Below are 26,002 nucleotides of genomic sequence, written 5' to 3' on the forward strand. Positions count from 1 at the left end.
TCAAAACGTCGTCGGTTTTCATTGCTGTCTGTGCCCTCGTTAGGGAGATTCCCCCTTTTTATAGTAGTCCTGTTTACCATTGTTGACGGTGTTAGTTTTCTTGGGGGACTTACAGCCTTACATTTTTTTTCTCTGGCAGGAGGAGAATACAAGTAAACACATACCTATCTCTTAGAAGTGAAGCTGCACTATTACAAGGGTTTAAAGTGTCCCTGTCACCACAGTCACTTTTGCTCAATAGCACACCTGAGAAAAAACAGATCTACCTAAAGCAGTGGTTCTCAACTCCTGTCCTCAGGACCCACTAACAGGCCAATTTTTAAGTATCACCTTGTGGAGATGCAGACTATAATGCTGCAATCACTGAGCAGCAAATTATGTCACTTGTGGTACATTTCAGTTATCTTGCAAATCTGGCCTGTTAATGGGTCCTGAGGACAGGAGTTGAGAACCACTGACCTAAATTTTTTTTTTTTTTTTTTTTAATAAAAACTATTAACATGGCGTATACAATTGCAACACTAATCATATTGTGATTCAATGTTATTAACAATTACTTTTCGTTTTTAAACTACAGTGCTGTTTTCTGTAAAATGCAATATTGCTACCTGGAGGCATTCTCTACAGAGGTTATACAGTAGGCCCCCCAGAAATGTAATTTCCTGCTTGTGCGATTGGCCTACTGATTGCACGAAGATACAAATCAGATTTTGAGCATTCTCTGCAATAAGTCACTTTTGGTGCAATACTCCCAAAGGAAAATCACGTCTAAAGGGATGCAGACCCAGACAATTTCTTTATTGGAGTCCTGCAAGTGCAACACCTGATAATTATAAAACCACTCCTATACAGATTCACTTTGCACATGGACACAGACAAATGGCTATTTTTACAGAATAACAAAATGTAGGTAGATCACCTAGAGGGGAATGTTTTTTCCTCAACAAAAGTGGAGTTAGACCCATACACACGATTAGATTTTCTGCAGATTTACCAAAACTATACAATGAGGTCAAACCTTAAGTGTTTCAAATTGTATGCTATCGGGCAGGCCCTTGCACTACATGGTTTTGGTAAATCTACAGACAATCTAATAGTGTGTATGGGGCGTTACTCTTTAACTTTCTTGCAGCTGGTGAATTAAAAAGCTGCCTTTTCTCTGATTCCCAGCTGCTGCGTGTATTTTACATTTCCATGTGTGTAGAATATTTACTTTCTCTCCAGCCACTGTGATTCCTCCTGCCAGTTCTTGCGCAGCTACGGGATGTATCAACCAGTTGAAAGAACCACAACGGCTGGCAAAGGGAGCAAGTATTTGACCCATGTGACAGTCATACATGCAGTGGCTGGGAAGCAGAGGCTTTTCAATGCACAGTTCCGAAGGAAGGATAACTATATGCATGCTTCCTTTTTACAGGTGTGCTACTCGGTAAGTGACCAGGATCACTTTAGGATTCAATTTTTGGTTCTTACAAAATCCTGAGTGGCTGTCTTAAAGCTAGTCACAGTAGATAACACTGATTTACTTGTAAGAGGTTCAGGCACCTATCAAATTAGAATGTAATTGAGTTCTTGTCCTAGGGTGGCGATACACATTGCAATAAAAGAACATTCTAAGATTGGAGCATCACTTCCAGCAGCAGTTAAGGTGTGACATTAACTATAATTAGCATGTCCACAAATCCGCTTTGCTGCATGTACACATTTTCTAACAATCACAAAAAAATTGAGCTAGCACAGTTTTTTTTTTTTTTTTTTTTTTTTTTTTTTTTTGTCACAGGTAGTCTGTTAAGTTGGGGGTTAAGATAACAGCAAGTCTATTTGGTGGTGTGAGTTGTTCAATGACATGCTTCTCTTGCCTGTGGCCTCCCTTTCCCGAGTGTGGCTCGGGGTTAAATTTCAGCACCATTAGCAGTAACCCCAAGCAACACTCGGGATTACATCTCAGGATCCTGGTGCAGGTTACTTACCTTGTCCCCAGGATCCTGTGATGTCCCCCCGCTGTGTCTGTGGGCTCTGTCCTCCGCCCGAAGCCTCTGTGTGCCAGACTCCGTTCCCTACGAGTGACACATGGGAGTGGAGCCCGGCGGCAAATTCAAAAAAAGTGAAAATTCATAACACATACAGTACACTGTAATCTTACAGGTTACTTTACTGTATGAAATCATTTCACATCCCCTTTGTCCCCAGTGCTTTGTCCAGTGCCCTGCATGCAGTTTTATGATATATACTGTTCTTTCTGCCTGGAAACTAGAGATTGTCCATAGCAACCAAAAAGTGTCCCTTTATGTCAAAAGTGGTTTTAGACCAGCTAGAAAACAGCGATCGTAAATTAGAACACTTGCAGAATTGAGCGATAGTGAATCGTGGGGAAATTCATTTTATTATTATTATAATATTTTTTTATAATTATTTATATTTATTATATTATAATTTATGATTTTGTGTTTCAAACTTCATCATACCCGGGATATCTACTAGACTCTTGGTGGACACATTTAAGTGTGTTATTGCTAAGAATTACAGGCCTACAATATAGGCTACTATAAAGCTGGAACGTAAAAATAAACACACAAAGCCAGTGTGAAACTCAGCGCTAAAACCCAAGGTTTGCAAGGTGGTGTATGACGCCCATGGATAGTGCTAAATATGTAAAAAAAAAAAAGTCAGTCTTTAGTAGAAAAATGAATAAAAGATGAAAAAGTTACTTTTGGTAAAGTTTAAGGGGTAAACCCTATCAGAAGGTTACTGTAGTATTGGCTGCTGGTGAGGCCCCTTCATGCGCAGGCCCCTTCATGCGCAGGGACCCGGAGACTGAAAAAGAGGCCAAGGAAAAAAAGGAGAGCACCGCCAAACCTTTCCTAGTGCAGCATTGTTTTAATGAATGTTTACAAAATAACAATATAAAATGTGCTCAGTGGGTGAGGGCTTGCCAGTGGATCCTATAATGTTCGCCACGAGCGCCGGGTGTCAGCTGAAGCCTCGAGAGGACTCGGGAAGATGCTGGCTCGGTCTCTCGGAGTGGAGGCATTCCGGAGCGGTCAGCCTGGGTGCTGCCTACCACAGTGTTTGGTACTGATTGGCCAAGCACTGTGGTAGGCGGCACCCAGGCTGACAACTCCAGAATACCTTCATGCCGAGGACTTTCTTTAACTCCTTACGTCAGTCTGAATTTTGTAAGGTGGCTGCTGGTGTCTGAAACCATCATACCTTAAAGCTGAGCTTCAGGCAGACTAATTACAATAACACACATAGAGGCAGTTTTACCTGTAAAAGGATTTGTATTTGTCCATCCAGTCCTGATTTTTCCATAGCTCTGGAACCCAGCACAGCTCTGTCTGTCAGACCAGGACACCTGGATTTTCCACTGCTGCAGTTAAAGCAAGCAAAACTCTGGAATATACTCACCTCAAGCATCCAGCAATGCAACGGTTACATCCCTTGACTACTGTCATCTCGCTGGGTGTCGGGTTTTCAGCCTTTTGTGTGGCCTGTGGGGGATGATGTCCTGTGCAATTGCATGGGAGCCAGTCATTCCGGCAGATTCTGAATGTGTCGGGAATACGTGCTTAGCTGCTCAATGTAGATTCAATAGAAAACTACAAGCAGGCAGGTAGGTGTGTATGGCAGCAGAGGCATAGTGTGTCTACATAAAGAGCTGCATGCTCTCATCTATCTTCAGGTTAGATGTAGTTCCACCTTAACACTTAATGGTCTTGTTACTCTCCCAGCCTGTGACTGGACAGTGAAAGTAGGAGCAGATTGATGAGCAGCTCTGTCTATCAGCATGTCATTTGTTGGCACATGAGCATTGCAACACAACTGTTTGGCTGATTGTCCCTCTGCAGGGGATTGTATGAGGCTGACACAATTCAGATACAGTCAGGTCCATAAATATTGGGGCATCAATACAATTCTAATCTTTTTGGCTCTATACACCACCACAATAGATTTGAAATGAAACGAACAAGATGTGCTTTAACTGCAGACTTTCAGCTTTAATTTGAGGGTATTTACATCCAAATCAGGTGAATGGTCTAGGAATTAGTTTGTATATGTACCTCCCACTTTTTAAGGGATCAAAAGTAATGGGACAGATTAACAATCATCCATCAAACTTTTACTTTTTAATACTTGGTTGCAAATCCTTTGCAGTCAATTACAGCCTGAAGTCTGGAATGCATAGACATCACCAGACGCTGGGTTTTATCCCTGGTGATGCTCTGCCAGGCCTCTACTGCAACTGTCTTCAGTTCCTGCTTGTTCTTGGGGCATTTTCCCTTCAGTTTTGTCTTTAGCAAGTGAAATGCATGCTCAATCGGATTCAGTTGATTGACTTGGCCATTGCATAACATTCCACTTCTTTCCCTTAAACTCTTTTGGCTGCTTTCGCAGTATGCTTCGGGTCATTGTCCATCTGCACAAGGGGTGCACCGAAATTTCGGCCACCGAAACAGATCGGCCGAAAATGGCCCTTTCGGCAAAAAGCCGAAAGATGATTCTTGCCGATACTGGCGCCGAAAATGGGGCGGGGCTCCGCCCCTGGTGCCGCCTATCAGGGGGGCTTCCTATATCGTAAAAGAGAGGAGAGCCGCCACTGCCTGTTTGATTACAGCGCCTGGAACATCACAGCTTTCATTTCAATAGCTGTGTGTTCCCTGCTGCGCGCCGTCACAGCCCCTCCCCCTTGTCCGGGCACTTTGATAGACAGATCACCTGTCCAATCCTGGGACGGATGATCTGTATCAAAGTGCCCGGACAAGGGGGAGGGGCTGTATGTGACGGCGTGCAGCAGGGAACACACGGTTATTGAAATGAAGGCTGTGATGTTCCCGGCGCTGTAATCAAACAGGCGGTGGCTCTCCTCTCCCTTCACTGGCTGCCCTACTGGGGACACAGGCTAGCTGCATTGATCTCTTGTATCATGTCCGCAGTCTCTGACTCTCTGACCATGTCTGCAGTCTGACCATCTCCTGTACCATGTCCCCAGTCACTGACCATCTCCTGTATAAAAATATTTTTAAAAACAGTCACTTTCGGTATCGGGGTTTCGGTTTTAGGGATCAAGGAAGATTTATTATCGGTTTCGGCACCAAAAAACCCATTCGGTGCATCCCTAATCTGCACTGTCAAGCGCCGTCCAATGAGTTCTGAAGCATTTTGCTGAATATGAGCAGATAATATTGCCCGAAACACAAGAATTTATCCTGCTGCTTTTGTCAGTCACATCATCAATAAATACAAGAGAACCAGTTCCATTGGCAGCCATACATGCCCACGCCGTGACACTACCACCACCATGCTTCACTGATGAGGTGGCATGCTTTGGATCATGAGCAGTTCCTTTCCTTTTCCATACTCTTCTCTTCCCATCACTCTGGTACAAGTTGATCTTGGTCTCATCTGTCCATAGGATGTTGTTCCAGAACTGTGAAGGCTTTTTTAGATGTTTGGCAAACTCTAATCTGGCCTTCCTGTTTCTGAGGCTCACCAATGGTTTACATCTTGTGGTGAACCCTCTTTATTCACTCTGGTGAAGTCTTCTCTTGATTGTTGACTTTGACACATAAACCTACCTCCCTGAGAGTGTTCTTGATCTGGCCAACTGTTGTGAAGGGGGTTTTCTTCACCAGGGAAAGAATTCTTCGGCTATCCACCACAGTTGTTTTCTGTGGTCTTCCGGGTCTTTTGGTGTTGCTGAGCTCACCGGTGCGTTTTTTTTTTAAGGATGTTCCAAACAGTTGATTTGGCCACACCTAATGTTTTTGCTATCTCTCTGATGGGTTTGTTTTGTTTTATCAGCCTAATGATGGCTTGCTTCACTGATAGTGACAGCTCTTTGGATCTCATATTGAGAGTTGACAGCAACAGAATCCAAATGCAAATAGCACACTTGAAATGAACCCTGGACCTTTTATCTGCTCCTTGTAAATGGGATCATGAGGGAATAACACACCTGGCCATGGAACAGCTGAGCAGCCAATTGTCCCATTACTTTTGATCTCTTAAAGTGGGAGGCACATATACAAACTGTTGTAATTCCTACACCGTTTACCTGATTTGGATGTAAATACCCTCAAATTAAAGCTGAAAGTCTGCAGTTAAAGCACATCTTGTTTGTTTCATTTCATATCCATTGTGGTGTATAGAGCCAAAAAGATTAGAATTGCGTCAATGTCCCAATATTTATGGACATGACTGTACTTAAACTTTAAAATTAAAAAAAAAAGCATGTATTAAATACAGAGCTGCATCACTGTCTCCCATATCTGCCTAGAGTTCCGCTATAAACATAATTGACCAGCATGGACTGCTGATAATCAGTTGCTGATGACGCTCGAAGGCATAATAATTGCATTTACTTGGTCTGTTATTGATGTCTGCTGCCTTTAATAGGGACGTCTGAGCATGCTTTTGAATAACGTGATTGTATGGATGATGAGATGCTAGATGGAGAATTCATGTTCAGCTATAATGACAGTGTGGCGCTTAATCTTTAACCATTGGAGTTTAGTTCACTTAAGCCAACTGAACATTCTGGATAGGATGAAACACTTGCGATGTCTTAGGTGAGGATTATGGACAAATGGTAGGTTTGGACTTCTATCAAGAGAATCTTTTAAGAACCACTGCATGTGTGATGGGATCAGTTTCTCAATGACTGCCACATCGTACTCTGGTAAATATGCAGAATAAGCATGGTATGATGTAGCAAGCTTTTGGTGATCCCACCCTAGGTTTGATACTGATTATCTTTTCAGTTTATTTTAGCCATTTTAATATAACTGTCTATATTGTGAGCATAATGCAACTTTTTAATTTTTGTTCTGTAGATTGTCCTTTGACAAAGATGGTATGATTGAACGTGCCAGGCGCATCATTGCACTTTACAAAGAAGCTGGTATTGACAAGGAAAGAATCTTGATCAAGTTGTCTTCAACCTGGGAGGGAATTCAAGCTGGCAAGTAAGAATCTCCCTTTTTGGTAGTTTCATCCTTTGGACCTGAATGCTGGCTACTTAGCTACATACCCACTCAGTGGACGTGGGTGCCTGAGCACTCAACAGTTCAGATAATTGGACTTGTATCTTCTATAGGCTGGTTGTAGGCCCGACTTCATTGGCACCCCAAGGTGTGTAAATAGTCTTATTTGTATTTAAAGTGGTAATGAACCCAATAGCAAACATTTAATAAATTGCAGCTTACCAATTCTTAGATGTGGCGGCTGCATTGTTTTATCTTTAGTCTCTTTCCATAGTAGCTTCCCAAAAGCTTACAGGCAGTGCTGAGTTTTTTTTTTATTTGAAAGCCCAGCATGTTTTATAGAGTATTTTGTATAAAATATAGGACATCAGGTTGTAAGTTTTATTAACAAATTGACCAACGACCATTATGCTTTCCCTTTAAAACATTTAGAAAGTGTGAAATATTGGTCAAATCAGTTTACACCATACTTTATTTTTTGTAAAACATGATCTGCTTTGTGACGTTTTAACATTGTGCATTTCTTGATGGAGTTTACACTTTATAATCTATTTTCTGCCCAAAAACTATTAAAAGAAGACCAGCCTGAGCTTTTTAGGCTGGACTTCTCCTCTGGGTCACAGGAGTGCAATTCATTTTACACTCCTGTGACCCCTTTTCAACGGAGAGTGGTCTGAAGTCCGCACTCTGCTGACATCGCTGCCATCAGTCGAGGCAGCGCGGCATTCCGACCTCCCAAGTCTGGATCCACCAGCCGCCTTGATTGATGGCAGTCTCAGCAGCTCAACGAGCCACTGAGATGCCCGCTCCGCCCCTCCAAAGCTCAGCGCTCCAATGAGCGTGGAGAAGCAGAGAAGAGAGACTCTGACTGATAGTCAGCAGCTCTCCTCTCAGGGATCTGTGAAAACTGAGCCGATGTTTGGTGGCTCGGTTCTCAGTTCAGAGACGGCAGGGGGGGCAGATGCAGCATCGATTTGATGCTGCATCCACCTAGGCAAGTATGAATTAAAAAAAAAAAAAAACATCCCTCTTAATGTAAATCTATAGCCAAAAATATTTAACCTTGAGTGCAGCAGGAAAGGGATAAAACCTGTTTTTACTACTGTGACCATGTTGGGGAGATTTTTGCTTACTTCCTGCCCAATAACATGTCGCCAGAGAAATTTGCGTCGTGGGTACTGTTCACCCATTGGAGATTTCCCCACTTCGTTTTCAGTTGACAGTGTTGTCAAGAGGAAATCTCCATAATAAGGCCTCTAACAACCATAAAACCTGACTAACCCTTCCCAGCTCCAAACCCAAGCTAAAAAAAAGTTCTAGATGACACTTTAAATGGCAATTTCACTTTTCGGACTAAATACAATACAGTACACAAAGTTGAATAAAACATTTGATCTTTATTACAGAAAATTGAATAAAATATAGACATGTTAAAAAAAAAAAAAAAAAAAAAAATCGCACAGTACAGAAAATGCCTAGAGGGTATATAGGTAACACCATCAAAACCACCGAGACCTGTACTTGGTAGGCGTAAGGCGTCCAAGTGGAACAGTAGCCAGTATCCAATCGGGCTTGGTGTGGGTAAGTGTAATATAGTGCTGCTCTACATGTTGCACACAAATGCGCTTCCTCAGGAGCTTTAGGCAAATATTAGGCTTACGAATGTATGGGCTAGATAAAAAGTCAGGCACCAGGGGGGTTACATTGGCGAGGCAGATGGTGCCAGGGGGGTTACAGCGGCGAGGCAGATGGCGCTGTGACCCCCCCCCCCCCTGGCGCCATCTGCCTCGCCGCTGTGACCCCCCCCAACCCCCCCCCCCCGGCGCCATCTGCCTCGCCGCTGTGACCCCCCCCCCCCCCCCCGGCGCCATCTGCCTCGCGGCTGTGACCCCCCCCCCCCGCGCCATCTGCCTCGCCGCTGTGACCCCCCCCCGGCGCCATCTGCCTCGCCGCTGTGACCCCCCCCCCCCCCCCGGCGCCATCTGCCTCGCGGCTGTGACCCCCCTGGCGCCATCTGCCTCGCGGCTGTGACCCCCCCCTGGCGCCATCTGCCTCGCGGCTGTGACCCCCCTGGCGCCATCTGCCTCGCGGCTGTGACCCCCCTGGCGCCATCTGCCTCGCGGCTGTGACCCCCCTGGCGCCATCTGCCTCGCGGCTGTGACCCCCCTGGCGCCATCTGCCTCGCGGCTGTGACCCCCCTGGCGCCATCTGCCTCGCGGCTGTGACCCCCCTGGCGCCATCTGCCTCGCGGCTGTGACCCCCCTGGCGCCATCTGCCTCGCGGCTGTGACCCCCCTGGCGCCATCTGCCTCGCGGCTGTGACCCCCCTGGCGCCATCTGCCTCGCGGCTGTGACCCCCCCCTGGCGCCATCTGCCTCGCGGCTGTGACCCCCCCCTGGCGCCATCTGCCTCGCGGCTGTGACCCCCCCCTGGCGCCATCTGCCTCGCGGCTGTGACCCCCCCCTGGCGCCATCTGCCTCGCGGCTGTGACCCCCCCCTGGCGCCATCTGCCTCGCGGCTGTGACCCCCCCCTGGCGCCATCTGCCTCGCGGCTGTGACCCCCCCCTGGCGCCATCTGCCTCGCGGCTGTGACCCCCCTGGCGCCATCTGCCTCGCGGCTGTGACCCCCCTGGCGCCATCTGCCTCGCGGCTGTGACCCCCCTGGCGCCATCTGCCTCGCGGCTGTGACCCCCCTGGCGCCATCTGCCTCGCGGCTGTGACCCCCCTGGCGCCATCTGCCTCGCGGCTGTGACCCCCCTGGCGCCATCTGCCTCGCGGCTGTGACCCCCCTGGCGCCATCTGCCTCGCGGCTGTGACCCCCCTGGCGCCATCTGCCTCGCGGCTGTGACCCCCCTGGCGCCATCTGCCTCGCGGCTGTGACCCCCCTGGCGCCATCTGCCTCGCGGCTGTGACCCCCCTGGCGCCATCTGCCTCGCGGCTGTGACCCCCCTGGCGCCATCTGCCTCGCGGCTGTGACCCCCCTGGCGCCATCTGCCTCGCGGCTGTGACCCCCCTGGCGCCATCTGCCTCGCGGCTGTGACCCCCCTGGCGCCATCTGCCTCGCGGCTGTGACCCCCCTGGCGCCATCTGCCTCGCGGCTGTGACCCCCCTGGCGCCATCTGCCTCGCGGCTGTGACCCCCCTGGCGCCATCTGCCTCGCGGCTGTGACCCCCCTGGCGCCATCTGCCTCGCGGCTGTGACCCCCCTGGCGCCATCTGCCTCGCGGCTGTGACCCCCCTGGCGCCATCTGCCTCGCGGCTGTGACCCCCCTGGCGCCATCTGCCTCGCGGCTGTGACCCCCCTGGCGCCATCTGCCTCGCGGCTGTGACCCCCCTGGCGCCATCTGCCTCGCGGCTGTGACCCCCCTGGCGCCATCTGCCTCGCGGCTGTGACCCCCCTGGCGCCATCTGCCTCGCGGCTGTGACCCCCCTGGCGCCATCTGCCTCGCGGCTGTGACCCCCCTGGCGCCATCTGCCTCGCGGCTGTGACCCCCCTGGCGCCATCTGCCTCGCGGCTGTGACCCCCCTGGCGCCATCTGCCTCGCGGCTGTGACCCCCCTGGCGCCATCTGCCTCGCGGCTGTGACCCCCCTGGCGCCATCTGCCTCGCGGCTGTGACCCCCCTGGCGCCATCTGCCTCGCGGCTGTGACCCCCCTGGCGCCATCTGCCTCGCGGCTGTGACCCCCCTGGCGCCATCTGCCTCGCGGCTGTGACCCCCCTGGCGCCATCTGCCTCGCGGCTGTGACCCCCCTGGCGCCATCTGCCTCGCGGCTGTGACCCCCCTGGCGCCATCTGCCTCGCGGCTGTGACCCCCCTGGCGCCATCTGCCTCGCGGCTGTGACCCCCCTGGCGCCATCTGCCTCGCGGCTGTGACCCCCCTGGCGCCATCTGCCTCGCGGCTGTGACCCCCCTGGCGCCATCTGCCTCGCGGCTGTGACCCCCCTGGCGCCATCTGCCTCGCGGCTGTGACCCCCCTGGCGCCATCTGCCTCGCGGCTGTGACCCCCCTGGCGCCATCTGCCTCGCGGCTGTGACCCCCCTGGCGCCATCTGCCTCGCGGCTGTGACCCCCCTGGCGCCATCTGCCTCGCGGCTGTGACCCCCCTGGCGCCATCTGCCTCGCGGCTGTGACCCCCCTGGCGCCATCTGCCTCGCGGCTGTGACCCCCCTGGCGCCATCTGCCTCGCGGCTGTGACCCCCCTGGCGCCATCTGCCTCGCGGCTGTGACCCCCCTGGCGCCATCTGCCTCGCGGCTGTGACCCCCCTGGCGCCATCTGCCTCGCGGCTGTGACCCCCCTGGCGCCATCTGCCTCGCGGCTGTGACCCCCCTGGCGCCATCTGCCTCGCGGCTGTGACCCCCCTGGCGCCATCTGCCTCGCGGCTGTGACCCCCCTGGCGCCATCTGCCTCGCGGCTGTGACCCCCCTGGCGCCATCTGCCTCGCGGCTGTGACCCCCCTGGCGCCATCTGCCTCGCGGCTGTGACCCCCCTGGCGCCATCTGCCTCGCGGCTGTGACCCCCCTGGCGCCATCTGCCTCGCGGCTGTGACCCCCCTGGCGCCATCTGCCTCGCGGCTGTGACCCCCCTGGCGCCATCTGCCTCGCGGCTGTGACCCCCCTGGCGCCATCTGCCTCGCGGCTGTGACCCCCCTGGCGCCATCTGCCTCGCGGCTGTGACCCCCCTGGCGCCATCTGCCTCGCGGCTGTGACCCCCCTGGCGCCATCTGCCTCGCGGCTGTGACCCCCCTGGCGCCATCTGCCTCGCGGCTGTGACCCCCCTGGCGCCATCTGCCTCGCGGCTGTGACCCCCCTGGCGCCATCTGCCTCGCGGCTGTGACCCCCCTGGCGCCATCTGCCTCGCGGCTGTGACCCCCCTGGCGCCATCTGCCTCGCGGCTGTGACCCCCCTGGCGCCATCTGCCTCGCGGCTGTGACCCCCCTGGCGCCATCTGCCTCGCGGCTGTGACCCCCCTGGCGCCATCTGCCTCGCGGCTGTGACCCCCCTGGCGCCATCTGCCTCGCGGCTGTGACCCCCCTGGCGCCATCTGCCTCGCGGCTGTGACCCCCCTGGCGCCATCTGCCTCGCGGCTGTGACCCCCCTGGCGCCATCTGCCTCGCGGCTGTGACCCCCCTGGCGCCATCTGCCTCGCGGCTGTGACCCCCCTGGCGCCATCTGCCTCGCGGCTGTGACCCCCCTGGCGCCATCTGCCTCGCGGCTGTGACCCCCCTGGCGCCATCTGCCTCGCGGCTGTGACCCCCCTGGCGCCATCTGCCTCGCGGCTGTGACCCCCCTGGCGCCATCTGCCTCGCGGCTGTGACCCCCCTGGCGCCATCTGCCTCGCGGCTGTGACCCCCCTGGCGCCATCTGCCTCGCGGCTGTGACCCCCCTGGCGCCATCTGCCTCGCGGCTGTGACCCCCCTGGCGCCATCTGCCTCGCGGCTGTGACCCCCCTGGCGCCATCTGCCTCGCGGCTGTGACCCCCCTGGCGCCATCTGCCTCGCGGCTGTGACCCCCCTGGCGCCATCTGCCTCGCGGCTGTGACCCCCCTGGCGCCATCTGCCTCGCGGCTGTGACCCCCCTGGCGCCATCTGCCTCGCGGCTGTGACCCCCCCGGCGCCATCTGCCTCGCGGCTGTGACCCCCCCGGCGCCATCTGCCTCGCGGCTGTGACCCCCCCGGCGCCATCTGCCTCGCGGCCGTGACCCCCCCCGGCGCCATCTGCCTCGCGGCCGTGACCCCCCCGGCGCCATCTGCCTCGCGGCCGTGACCCCCCCCCCGGCGCCATCTGCCTCGCGGCCGTGACCCCCCCCCCCGGCGCCATCTGCCTCGCGGCCGTGACCCCCCCCCCGGCGCCATCTGCCTCGCGGCCGTGACCCCCCCCCCGGCGCCATCTGCCTCGCGGCCGTGACCCCCCCCCCGGCGCCATCTGCCTCGCGGCCGTGACCCCCCCCCCCGGCGCCATCTGCCTCGCGGCCGTGACCCCCCCCCCGGCGCCATCTGCCTCGCGGCCGTGACCCCCTTCCCCAAATCTGCCTCGCCGCCGTGACCCCCTTCCCCAAATCTGCCTCGCCGCCGTGACCCCCTTCCCCAAATCTGCCTCGCCGCCGTGACCCCCTTCCCCAAATCTGCCTCGCCGCCGTGACCCCCTTCCCCAAATCTGCCTCGCCGCCGTGACCCCCTTCCCCAAATCTGCCTCGCCGCCGTGACCCCCTTCCCCAAATCTGCCTCGCCGCCGTGACCCCCTTCCCCAAATCTGCCTCGCCGCCGTAACCCCCTTCCCCAAATCTGCCTCGCCGCCGTAAACCCCTTCCCATGATCTGCACAGTGGTAAAAGGAAGCAGAGATGGGATACATCTACCTGTCCTGGCACACTCATGCTGCTGATCCAACTCTCGTATCCAGCCTACGTGCTTGTATGTGATGTCACATACAAGCATCTGGAATGGATGTGCATTGATGAGGTCAGGGGCATTTTCTGAAAGCAGTGGGCCTGTGTGCAGGATCATAAGTTGGGCCCCCGCTGAGAAAAAGTGCAGCGATCTGCGCCACAGGAAAAGTTGGGTGTGATTTTCATTGTGCTGAATACTGGTTGTGGCTTAAATGGACACAGAGTGCCGGGGTTCAGTAGTAAGTGACGCAAAGGTTCAGGAATAATTTCAACCTGTCACCTTGTTGTGGTTTTTCTCAATCAGTGAAATCCCTTCTTTCTGACATTGGTAGTGGCAACAAGCAAGTCATCTTCTGGAAACAGGGACCCCCCCCCCCCCCCCAAAGCTATCTTTTACAATGTGTGGGGGCACAGTGCCTCCCCCTCAGTGCAGGTGCGATGTGGGGAATTCTGAATATGGAATGCATTAGTGTCTCACTGACACTTCCCTGCACTGCTATGCTGATGGGGAGAGAGTTGAGTGCCGGCAAAGGAGGCTTTGCTTGCCGCTGCACCAGTGCCGGGGGTTGCCTACCCCTGAGCTAAGAGTTGTATTAACAATGTAGATCAATACAAGGCAGGTTCGTCCTTTAAATAAAATTTAATCTTGATTCTTTTTTTTTTTTTTTTTTTTTAATTATTCCTATAGGGTGCTTGAAGAGAAATATGGAATACACTGCAACATGACGCTGCTGTTCTCTTTTGCTCAGGCTGTGGCCTGTGCCGAGGCCGGTGTTACTCTCATATCTCCATTTGTGGGCAGAATATTGGACTGGCATGTAGCCAACTCCGGCAAGAAGAGTTTCGAACCAAATGAAGACCCAGGTACATTTAATCATAACTTTAAAATGAGTACAATTTTGTGACAAAATAATGCTACGCTCCTCAACCTCTAAAATGCTCCAGTTTTTTCTGCAATGTGCTTTTAAAGTGGTTGTAAACCCTTTTTTGTCTTATCTAAAGGTAAGCCTAGAATAAGGCTTACCTATAGATAGTGGAAATGTTTAGGAGATATTTCACTTGTAGTGTGCCAATGTCGTCATCGGTGCATGAGCTGTGAAGAAACGGACCACGTGCCGCTTCACCCCCCAGTGTCTGCCGTGACTGACGGCTCCCGCGCGCATGCTAGGAAGTAATGTCACATGGCTCCGACCAGTCACAGAGCTGGAGTCCACGGCCCCCGAAGGAAGAGGGGCGACGATGGACGCGGCCTGCACAGGGGACAGCGCGAGCTTCCTTCTCAGGTGTCATATAATGGACTAGTATGCAATGCATACTAGCCCATTATGCTTTTAATTTGCAGGCCTTGCGGAGAGCAAAAAAAGAAGTAAAAACCATTGGGGTTTACTTCCTCTTTAAGGGTTTAGCAGTTCACTGTTGGACCCCTTTTACACTGAGGCGCTTTTGCGCTAACAATAGCCCCTGAAAAGCACCTGAAAACTGCTTTCCATTCATTTCAATGGATGTTTTCAAACTGGGGGCTGAGTCCTGCAAGCACCTCAAAAATGCCCCTGTCCATTGAAATGAATGGGATGCGCTGCAGAATGGCTTTTTTAAATTATTGTAAGGTGATGTTGTCACGTCACCTTAAAAAAAGCGCACCTCTAGCGCAGCAAAAGCATCATGAAAACGCCCGATGTTTTATGGGCAGTTTTTGAGCGCCTCAGTGTGAAAGGGGTCTTACTGACTTTTGAAACAGACTTCCCTGCATTAGTGTCCTCAGTCCTCATTAACCTGCAGTGCTCCTTTTTGTAAAAACAATTTTTCAGCGCTTTTCATTGCCATTTCCTTTGTTCTGCAGATGACAGGGCCAAGGGGAGGGCAATGAAATGAGTCAATGAAAAAGTAAGCATTCTTTTACAAAACGTAGCACTGCAGGTTTGTGTACAAAGGAAACGGTAGAGCATAGGGAAGTTTGTAGAAAAACGCTCCCTCTTCTCACGCGAGGCTTGGCAACAGCAGGAGCCTTTAGCTCCTGCTGCTGTCAGTCAAATCCTATGGGCAAGGGGATGGGGCTGAGCTGCACTATGTTAGACGCACATAGCTTGGCTCAGGATTGAGCAGGTGTGCCCCCATAGCAAGCTGCTTGTTATGGAGGCACTAAGCAGAGGAGCCGGCGGGAGATCCCAGAAGGGGAGGGTCAGCACTGCTTTGTGCAATACCCATAAGTATAACGTGTTATTTTAGAAAAATGTAAACCTTTACAATCACTTTAACCACTTCAGCCCCGGAAGATTTTACCCCCTTCCTGACCAGAGCACTTTTTGCGATTCGGCACTGTCACTTTAACTGACAATTGCACGGTCATGCGACTTTGCACCCAAACAAAATTTACGTCCTTTTTTTTTTTTTCCCTCACTAATAGAGCTTTCTTTTGGTGGTATTTCATCACCTCTGCTTTTTTTTTTTTTTTTTTTTTTTTTTTGCGCTATAAACAAAAAAAGCGAAAATTTTGAAAAAAAAGCATTATTTTTTACTTTTTGCTATAAATATCAGTTTAGGCTGATATGTAGTCTACTACATATTGTTGGTAAAAAAAAACGCAATAAGCGTATATTGATTGGTTTGCGCAAAAGTTATAGCGTCTATAAAATAGGGGCTAGTTTTATGGCATTTTTATTTTTAATTTTTTTTTTAAATTAGGGGGTGATGATGGGTTTAAGTGTGTCCTAGGAAGTGATTCTAACTGGGGGGGTGGCTTTAAGTCACATGACAGCGATCACCACTCCCGATGACGGAGCGGTGATCTCTGTCATGACACAAGCCAGAACGGGGAAATGCCTTGTTTACATAGGCACTTCCCCATTCTGCGGCTCCATGACACGATTGCCAGGAGACTGGCGGACATAAAGTCCGCCGGTCCCACGGTCAAGCTGTACGCCGCGGGTGCGCGCGCCTGCTATCCCTGGCTCTTAAAGGGGACGTACAGGTACACCCATTTGCCCACCGCTGCCATTGTGCCGACTTATATCGGTGTGCAGCGGTCGGCAAGTGGTTAAAGGATAAGTGCACTGTTTAATATCCTTTATATTTTTATCCCCTTTCCCTGACCTAAATTACTGCACTCTCCCCCACACCACATGCGTTCCTGCCTCAATCCTGCAGCCTCTGCTTATTACATCTGTTAAATTCTTGTGAGCACTGACTGCATCTGTGCAGTAGCACCCCATAGACTTCTATGATGGTGTGCATGGAGACAGTCCCATATGTGTCTATGCACATGCATGGCCAGGGCATGAAAGGTGTTCTGGATGAGTGCATTACAGATTTCACATTCGGATTAAAAGCAAGATTTTGCACTTACACATTTGATAAGTAGTGCTTGAAGTGGCCATTGCTATGGACTGACTGAGGGGCTTGGTGCCATTCATATGCAGTGGCAGCACTAAGGGAACACACCTGAGGCATGTGTTGTAACACACTATTGTGATGAGAGATGCACTGAAATGTTCGGCTTCCGAAACATATCGGCCGAAAATGGTGTTATCGGCATTTTGCCGGTAAGAGAAAAAGGTGGCACAGAAAACGCATGTGATTTTTGCCGGGATTTTACTGTGCTTTATGGTGTGTTTTTCATAGGCCATGTGACTCAAAAGCGCAACACTGGTGCATTCTTGCTGTGTTTTCAATGCATTTCAACAGGGAGGTGTGGTTTTAACTGACAAAAAAAGTAGCAAGCAGCGTTTTTAACACCAAAATAAAGCATAAGGGACCAGTGTGAAGATATACATACAATTTAAAGGAATACATTTTACTTGAGCTTTCCTTGCACTAAAGGTGACAATAATGGCCAACGAATTCATATTTCATATTCATTTAAATTCACCATATTAAAAAGCTAAATATAATACAATTTTATATATATATATATATATATATATATATATATATATATATATATATATATATATATATATATATATATATATATATATATATATTATATATATTTTTTTTTTTTTTTAAACAAATTTTCGGCCAAGTGCACCCTGCAATTTCAGTTTCGCCACCAAAGTTTGCATTCAGTGCACCTATGCACCAATGCATGTCTGTTTTTTGTTTTTTTGTTTTTTCTGGCGAGTCAGCATGCCATTTATTTGAATATGCAGCTCTAATGGAACACATGCTCACCATAATGGAAAAGTATGAATAGACTCAAAGCTACTTTAGTGGTAACATGAATATATAAGCTACCTCTTCTTCAATTTTTTGCAGGTGTGAAGAGTGTTGCCAAGATTTACGACTATTACAAGAAGTTTGAGTACAAAACCATTGTGATGGGCGCTTCATTCCGCAACACCGGGGAGATTAAAGCACTTACTGGATGTGATTATCTCACCATTTCCCCCAAACTGCTGGGAGAGCTCAGCAAAGACTTCTCCAAGCTCACTCCAACACTCACTGTTAAAGAAGGTACAATAGTGTGTATGCAAGACATGTTTGAGCCAACATCCGTCGGAAAAAATCCTAGGATTTTGTTGTCGGAATGTCCGAACAAAGTCCGACCATGTGTACGGGGCATTAGACCTGTGTGCTTCCTCCATGCTAAAATCATTTCAAGCAAATCCACACAAAAAACCTTTTAACCCTTTCATGACTAAGCCTATTTTTGAAATTTGGTGTTTACAAGTTAAAATCCGTATTTTTTGCTAGAAAATTACTTAGAGTTCCCAAACATATATATTTTTTTAGCAGAGAATCTAGAGAATAAAATGGCGATTGTTGCAATATTTTTTATCACACGGTATTTGTGCAACGGTGTTTTAAACGCAAATTTTTGGAAAAGGGACACTTTCATGAATTTTAAAAAATCCAAACAGTAAAGTTACCCCAATTTTTTTGTATAATGTGAAAGATGATGTTACGCCGAGTAAATAGATACCAAACATGTCACCCTTTATAATTGCACGCACTCGTGGAATGGCGACAAACTACGGTACCTATGAATTTCCATAGGCGACGCTTTAAAAAATTTTTACGGTTACCAGGTTTGAGCTACAGAGGAGGTCTAGGGCTAGAATTATTGCTCTCGCTCTGAGGATCGCGGCGATACCTCACGTGTGGTTTGAGCACCATTTACATATGCGGGCGCGACTTCCGTATGCGTTTTTTTTGCTGCGCGAGCTTGCGGGGACAGGGGCACTTTAAAAAATTTTTTTTTATTATTTATTTATTTTTTTACTTTAACCGGTTCAATACAGGGCAATTTCACCCCCTTCCTTCCCAGGCCAAATTTTAGTTTTCAGCGCTGTCGCACTTTGAACGTCAATTGCGCGGTCGTGCGACGTTGTACCCAAAAAAAATTGACGTCCTTTTTTCACCACAAATAGAGCTTTCTTTTGGTGGTATTTGATCGCCTCTGCGGTTTTTATTTTTTGCGCTATAAACAAAAGAAGAGCGACAATTTTGAAAAAAACACAATATTTTTTACTTTTTGCTATAATAAATATCCCAATTTTTTTTTTAAAAAACAAATTTTTTCCTCAGTTTCGGCCGATACGTATTCTTCTACATATTTTTGGTAAAAAAAAAATCGCAATAAGCGTATATTGATTGGTTTGCGCAAAAGTTATAGCGTCTACAAAATAGGGGATAGATTTATGGCATTTTTAAAAAAAAAAAATGTATTTATTTTTTTAGCGGCGATCGCAATTTTTTTTCGTGACTGCGACATTATGGCGGACACATCGGACACTTTTGACACATTTTTGGGACCGTTCACATTTATACAGCGATCAATGCTATACAATTGCATTGATTACTGTGTAAATGTGACAGGCAGTGAAGGGGTTAACCACTAGGGGGCGGGGAGGGGTTAATGTGTTTCCTAGGGAGTGATTACTAACTGAAGGGGGAGGGGACGCTCAAGGGGAGGAGACCGATCAGTGTTCCTCCGTTCTGGGAACACAGATCGCTCTCCTCAGCTGACAGGCTGTGGATCTGTGTGTTTACACACACAGATCCACATGCCGGCCCGGTTAACGGGCAATCGCGGGTGCCCAGCGGACATCGCGGCCGCCGGGCACACGCACCGGGTCCCGAGGAACGCGGCGGGCGCGCGCGCGCGCCCCCTAGGCGGCCGGGAATCCCAGGACGTCATATGACGTCCACCCAGGATGGGAGATCCCATCCCAGGACGTCATATGACTATGGGCGGGTAGGGAAGTGGTTAAAATTGTGTTTAAAAAATTTTTTTTTTTTTTTTTTTTTTTTTTTTTTACTTTTATTGCTGTCACAAGGAATGTAAACATCCCTTGTGACAGTAATAGGTGGTGACAGGTACTCTTTATGGAGGGATGGGGGGTCTAAAAGACCCCCCATCCCTCCTTTACACTTCAAAGTATTCAGATCGCCGAAAACGGCGATTCTGAATACTGTGTACTTTTTTAAATTCGGCGCCATTGGCAGCCGAGTAAACGGGAAGTGACGTCATGACGTCGATTCCGCGTTTACAACAAGAAGGCTGGAACGAAGCCGCTCACAGCTTAGTTCCAACCGCCGAAGATTCCCGATTGGACACCGGGCCTCCCGATCGCACGGGAGGCCCGGTAACAGCGGCGGGAGGGGGGGATGTCCCCTCCCGCTCCTCCGGTATAACAACCGAGCGGCTTTTAGCCGCATCGTTTGTTATACTCGGGTAGCCGATCGCCCGCTGAAAACAACGGTACCGGGATGATGCCTGCAGCTGCGGGCATCATCCCGGTACAACCCCGGAAAGCCGAGTACGCATATCTGCGTACGGTCGGCGGGAAGGGGTTAAACATATTTTCGTTTACTCATCCTTAAGTGTGGTGGCTGCATTAGTTTTTATTTTTCAGTCTAAGAACTTTTCAGCAAGTACAGGAAATGCATGATCATGTTGACAGAAAGGCAGTGTTGACACTTCTGTGGGCTCAACAAAAAACACATCCTTTATCTTTTGTAAACTACTAGTCTCATCATTCCACAATGTGACAGATGAACAAAGGAAGACATGTTTGAAGTTCAGCCTGTGTGACAACCATCGATACAATGGAGAAATTAGTGCAGCCACACAGGGACAGAAATTGACTTTCTGAAAATGCTTATCTGTCATGTCAATTCTGTTCTTAATTTTAGACCTGGCATGACTCTTGTGTTGTAGACCTTCAGTTAAGTCTGGGGCACTGCAGGCTCCACAGTAAGTGCAAGCGGGTTCCTTTTGTTGTTGGAACCACCTGCTGATAGGGACAGCTGCAGTCAGTTATGAAGCCCAGAAACTGAATTGATTGGTTCCAGGGCTCCTCCACCCTGCTAAATAGGGTAGCAGGCACTTTAAACACAAAGGTGTGTGCGCAGTGTTTACAGAGGTAGTAATGTGGCCACAGATGTTGCAGTAGTCGGGGTCAGTACAGAGGCTTGGCAGAGCTAATGAACCTCTATCCTGCCTTCCCTGCAGCAGTAGATCACTGATATTGTGAGCTATTGCCTGCTTACGCTTAGAGGTGATCTGTTGCTGCAGATATGCATATAGGGCAGCTTGATTATGTCTACACTGACTAGATCCAGCCCTCCCATATAAAGAACTGGTAAATTATAAAAAAAAACAGTTAAGTTTATTACATTTCTCATAGTCCCCAGGTCCTAGCAAATGCTTCAGATGCTTTGATTGGCATAGGCTTTTAATGCATAAGCATAAAACCCTTGTGTAAATCTGTGAAAATGTCACTGTACTAAACTATTAAAAATACTTGTGATAATGTAAGCAAAAAATGGGTGTTTTCTCTTTAGGCGTATCCACTTCTCATAGTGATTTGACCTTCAGAAACCTTTCCACATACGAAGATATGTCTCAATACCGTCAACAATGTAAACAATAAAATATCAATTATTATGAGAAGTACCAGTGATAAAAATGAAAATAAATGATCAGTGTGTGTGTGTGTGTGTGTGTGTATGTGTGTATATATATATATATATATATATATATATATATATATATATATATATATATATATATATATATATATATATATATATATATATATATATATATATATATATACATACACACATTACCAAGGTGGGACACCTCTGCTGTGTGGTTGATTTTTTTTTAACAAAGGATTACATCTGATGTGGCTCTCCTTTCTTCCACCAGACATGTATCAAAAAATTGGAGATGCAATCTCCGTTTCAGTTGAACTTCTTTTACTTCAAATCTTCATCCATATAGAAGTTTACAAGCCAAGCGACTGCAGTGTTTTGGACAAACACATGTCCTTCATCAAGCTGCACTAGTGCAGTCCAAGAATATGCATCTCCAGCAATAGTGACAAACTTCTTAGTATTTCACTGCCATGTGCATAAACTGTCACCTTTAAATGTGGGGTTCCCTTCACCAGATGTGCCCTCACCTGGAATATATGACCACTAATTGTGCTCTACATGCGCCCCTGTCCCTACAGGGGAATTTTCTTTAATTTCCAACCAAGCTTGAGTATGTAGGTTAAAGCAGGTTCCTCTTTTAATTCTCCACTCATCCAGGGCACTATACAAACACTATACATAGTGCTTTATCTTTTTTAAGATTAAGCCGGTTTATTTAATACACGTTTAAAACCACTCACATGTTTCTGGTGCTTGACGTGCACCAGCCAGTATCGGCATAAAATATACAGATATTTCCATCCAGAATACTTTACAATCCACAGCATGTATATTACCACATAAACCTTGTATGTCCTAGTCTCCCAGTGCATTGTGACCTCAACAAGCCCCTCCCCTACGTGTTACGCCAGAGGGTCACGTGGCTTCCTCAGATGGATCTTCTTGAGAAAGCCATCTGACCCTGTGGCATAACGCGTAGGCGAGGGGCTTGCTGATGTGTCGACGCACTGGGAGACAATATGAGATTTATGTGGTTATACATGCTGTGGATTGTACAGTATTCTGGCTGGAGATATCTGTATATTTTATGTCGCTATTGGCTGGTGCACCTCAAGCACCAGAAATGTGAGTGGTTTTAAAGTGTATTGAATAGTGCTTTTTTTTAAATTAAACCTATGTATAGTGTTCTTTTCCCTTTTCGTCATTTCAGGACAGCCACAATAGAGAGAGATACTCTCCCCTTCCTCTGGAAACACTGCGCCAGCCCATAAATTCTCTCCTCCCCTGCCGGACCTCAGTTATTAGTGTTTCCTCCGGTGGGGAGACACTGTGCAGAGGAACCAGGCCGGGTGCAGTCAGGGAGATTGTGGCCTTTCTTTTTAAAGAAACATCCCTAGGGAAGCAGGGGCTTCCAGGATAAAGAGTGGCGGTGCTTACCGCAGCTGAAGCCACCCCTTCTTTGCTGAGCGTGGCATCAGGTTGTGGGGGACCCCTATCGCGTCCACAGGGCCGCAGCATGGAGACTGTCCGCTCTCCCTGTACTCTGTACAGGCCGCAAAATTTGGAACCAGCAGGCCGGACGACGGGTGACGTCATTTCCGGGGGGGGGGGGGGGGGGGGGCGGACGCTTTCCCTTTGACCCGCGACTTCCGGTTCCGGGTCGCGGTGCTGATAGGGGGCCGGGCTCAGGCTGGAGTGAGTCGCTACACGTGGAGACAGTGTGAGACTCTACACAGGCAACCACCTGCAGTCATGTCTGAGGCAGATGCTGCAACTCATACGGACGCTATCTCCAGCCTTCCAAAGGTAAGAGTTCCCTGGGGAAGGGTCCTCTCTATCTAAGGATTGCTCCTCCTCATGTATGGTTCCTTACTTAGAGGGGGGGCCGACCCCCTGGGTGGTCAGGGGGTGGGGGGGTGTGCGCAGTTCCCTTAAGGTTGTTCTGGTACACTCCCAGGGTTGTTTCCACTTAAACATGCTGAATGTAATATGTGGTTTTTGTATGCAATTTCAGAAATCTACAGAAAAAACAAAGTCCACTCATGTCTCTAAAAGGAAGTGTGCCTCTTGCAGAGACAGTTTAGGGGAAGCATGGACTAAGGTTTTGTGTAAAGAATGCATAGACTCCCTGGTTAAGGAAAGGGAATCTGAACAGCAGTCTGGTTTGGCAGCTTCTGTGAAGGAGCTGTCATCCACCTTTTCATCCTTTAAAATGTTTTTTGAGACGTTTCAGCTTCCCTCTAAACCCATTCAGCAGGATACAACCCCGCCTCATGCTCAGGGCTCTGCACCTGCCAGATCTTCTAATTTAGTTATGGCAGAGGAAATGTCAGGCCCTTCCGGGGTGGAGCTGAGGCAACCGGACAGTGGCACGTCTGACTCCCATGAGGAGTCAGAAGGGGAAGACCAGGACGGGAGTCCAGAAAAATCTCCAGGTATAAATTGTCCCTGGATGAGGTGGAAGACCTCTTAGGGGCAATATATACAACCCTCGGTATACACGAGGATAAGAAACCCCTATCCCTCCATGACCTTATGTATAAGGGCTTGGGAGATCAAAAAAGAAAAGTTTTTCCAGTACATGAAGTTCTGGTGGAAACTATTAAAAAGGAGTGGCAGGATCCTGAGAGGAAACCCTTTTTTTCTAGCTCCCTTAAAAGAAGGTTCCCATTTTCAGAGGATCCAGGGTCCATTTGGAATAAAAATCCCAAATTGGACGCCGCCTTCTCTCAGGTCTCTAGACACACAGACCTGGCATTCGAGGATATGGGGGCCTTGTCGGTTGTCATGGACAAGAGGATAGACTCACTTCTAAAAAAGACGTGGGATTCAACTGTGGGTAATTTAAAGCCAGAAATGGCTGTTACTGTGGTAGCCCGCAATTTAGAACATTGGCTTTTCCAGATTCAGGAGCATATTGAAGCTGGCACAGCCAAGGAAACTATCCTAGCTTCGTTCCCCACAATTCTGCGAGGAATCGCATACATTGCAGACGCCTCGGCAGAGTCAGTCCGTATGTCGGCCAGATCAGCGGCGCTGGCAAATTCGGCCAGAAGAGCGCTCTGGCTGAAAACTTGGCCGGGGGACACCGCCTCTAAGGTCAAATTGTGCGGGATACCCCTGACAGGTGATCTACTCTTTGGCCCTGGGTTAGAGACGGTCTTAGACCGTACAGCGGACAAAAAGAAGTCCTTTCCGCTTAAACGGAAAGCCCCAGCTCAGGCAAGGAAGGGGTTTCGTCCGAAAAAATGCAAGGAATCTCCCAAACGAGGGAAGAAAACTTGGGGCCAAAGAGGCAAGGGCAGAGGAGGGGCGATTTTTCGCCCTCCTGAGAAAGCCCGCAAAGATCAATGACTCTCTAGGCACGGTGGGAGGAAGATTGGGGGCCTTCCTTCCACAGTGGGAGACCCTCTCACCCAATCGATTTATCCTGGGGGTCATAAGAAGGGGGTATCTCTTGGAATTCTCAAAGCCCCCCCCCCCGCAAAGGTTCCTTGTTACGCAGCTTTCCACCTGCACAGCAAGGGCCGAAGCTTTGGTAGACGCCCTGAAGGAACTGGAGATTCAGAACGTAGTTCACAGAGTACCAAAGGGGCAGGAAGGAGAGGGGTTCTATTCCCATGTATTTGTGGTGAAAAAACCCTCAGGGAAATTCAGGTTGATTCTGAATTTAAAACCCTTAAACAGGTCAATTTGCTACAAAAGATTCCGCATGGAGTCAATTTTTACGGTCAGGGCCCTGCTGCCACACAACGGTTACATGGTGTCTCTGGACCTCAGAGACGCATATTTACACGTCCCTATCGCAGAAACCTCCCAAAAGTTTCTCCGGTTAGCAATAGACCTGAAAGGTACAATACTGCATCTACAGTTTCAAGCACTGCCTTTCGGGCTATCCTCCTCGCCCCGCATATTCACAAAGGTACTGGCAGAGGCGTTGGCCTTCCTGCGACTCCAGGGGGTGTCAGTCATAGCCTATCTGGACGACCTGCTCCTATTTGCAGTATCCCCAGAACAGTTGATCAAGGACCTCGATCTAACAAAGCGGGTACTAACAGGGTTGGGGTGGCTGCTGAACTTAGAAAAGTCCAGTCTCATTCCCTCACAGCGCATTGTGTACCTGGGATACCTGCTAGACACTACGCTTTTGAGAGTTTTCCTTCCAAGGGAAAAGATTCTAAAGCTGGACAGAGCAGTTTTCTCCCTCCAGTGCAACCATCTGGTGTCAAAAAGGTCCATAATGTCAACGTTAGGCCTTCTAACGTCTACTCTTCCAGCGGTGCAGTGGGCAGGATTACATTTTCGTCCCCTGCAGTCATATGTACTAAGAGTATGGGACCACAGTCAGAGGGATCCAGACACTTTAGTACAGGTTCCCCATCAAATAAAAAGATCTCTTTGGTGGTGGAGGAAGGAAGTGAACTTGTCACAGGGACGTCTGTGGCTTATCCCAGTCCCGCAGATCGTAACCACGGACGCAAGTGGCAAAGGCTGGGGGGCACATTTGGGATCCCTTCTAGCGCAGGGCACATGGAAGGGCGACGAACTGCAAAGGTCTTCCAACTGGAAAGAGCTGAGGGCAGTAGGCCTAGCCCTCAGATTTTTCAAAAAGGAACTCCAGGGCCACCATGTACAGGTACGGTCGGACAACTCATCCCCCGTGGCCTATATAAACAAGCAGGGAGGCACCAGGAGCGGAAGACTGTTGGCCCTAGCAAAGGATATTCTAAGCTGGGCCGAGTCCAACACCC

General features: G+C 49.5%; 1 protein-coding gene across 1 annotated transcript in view; it reads left to right on the forward strand.

The window, feature by feature from the left end:
* TALDO1 (transaldolase 1) overlaps positions 1-26,002 on the forward strand; it is a 69,143-nt gene that overhangs the window by 37,610 nt on the left and 5,531 nt on the right. Inside the window, exons 4-6 of the mRNA XM_073604933.1 lie at positions 6,834-6,965; positions 14,053-14,228; positions 17,619-17,816. Of these exons, the coding sequence (XP_073461034.1) occupies positions 6,834-6,965; positions 14,053-14,228; positions 17,619-17,816 (506 nt within the window). The remainder of the gene's footprint in view (positions 1-6,833; positions 6,966-14,052; positions 14,229-17,618; positions 17,817-26,002) is intronic.

Source organism: Aquarana catesbeiana, linkage group LG11 (assembly GCF_042186555.1).
Source record: "Aquarana catesbeiana isolate 2022-GZ linkage group LG11, ASM4218655v1, whole genome shotgun sequence".
NCBI lineage: Eukaryota > Metazoa > Chordata > Amphibia > Anura > Ranidae > Aquarana > Aquarana catesbeiana.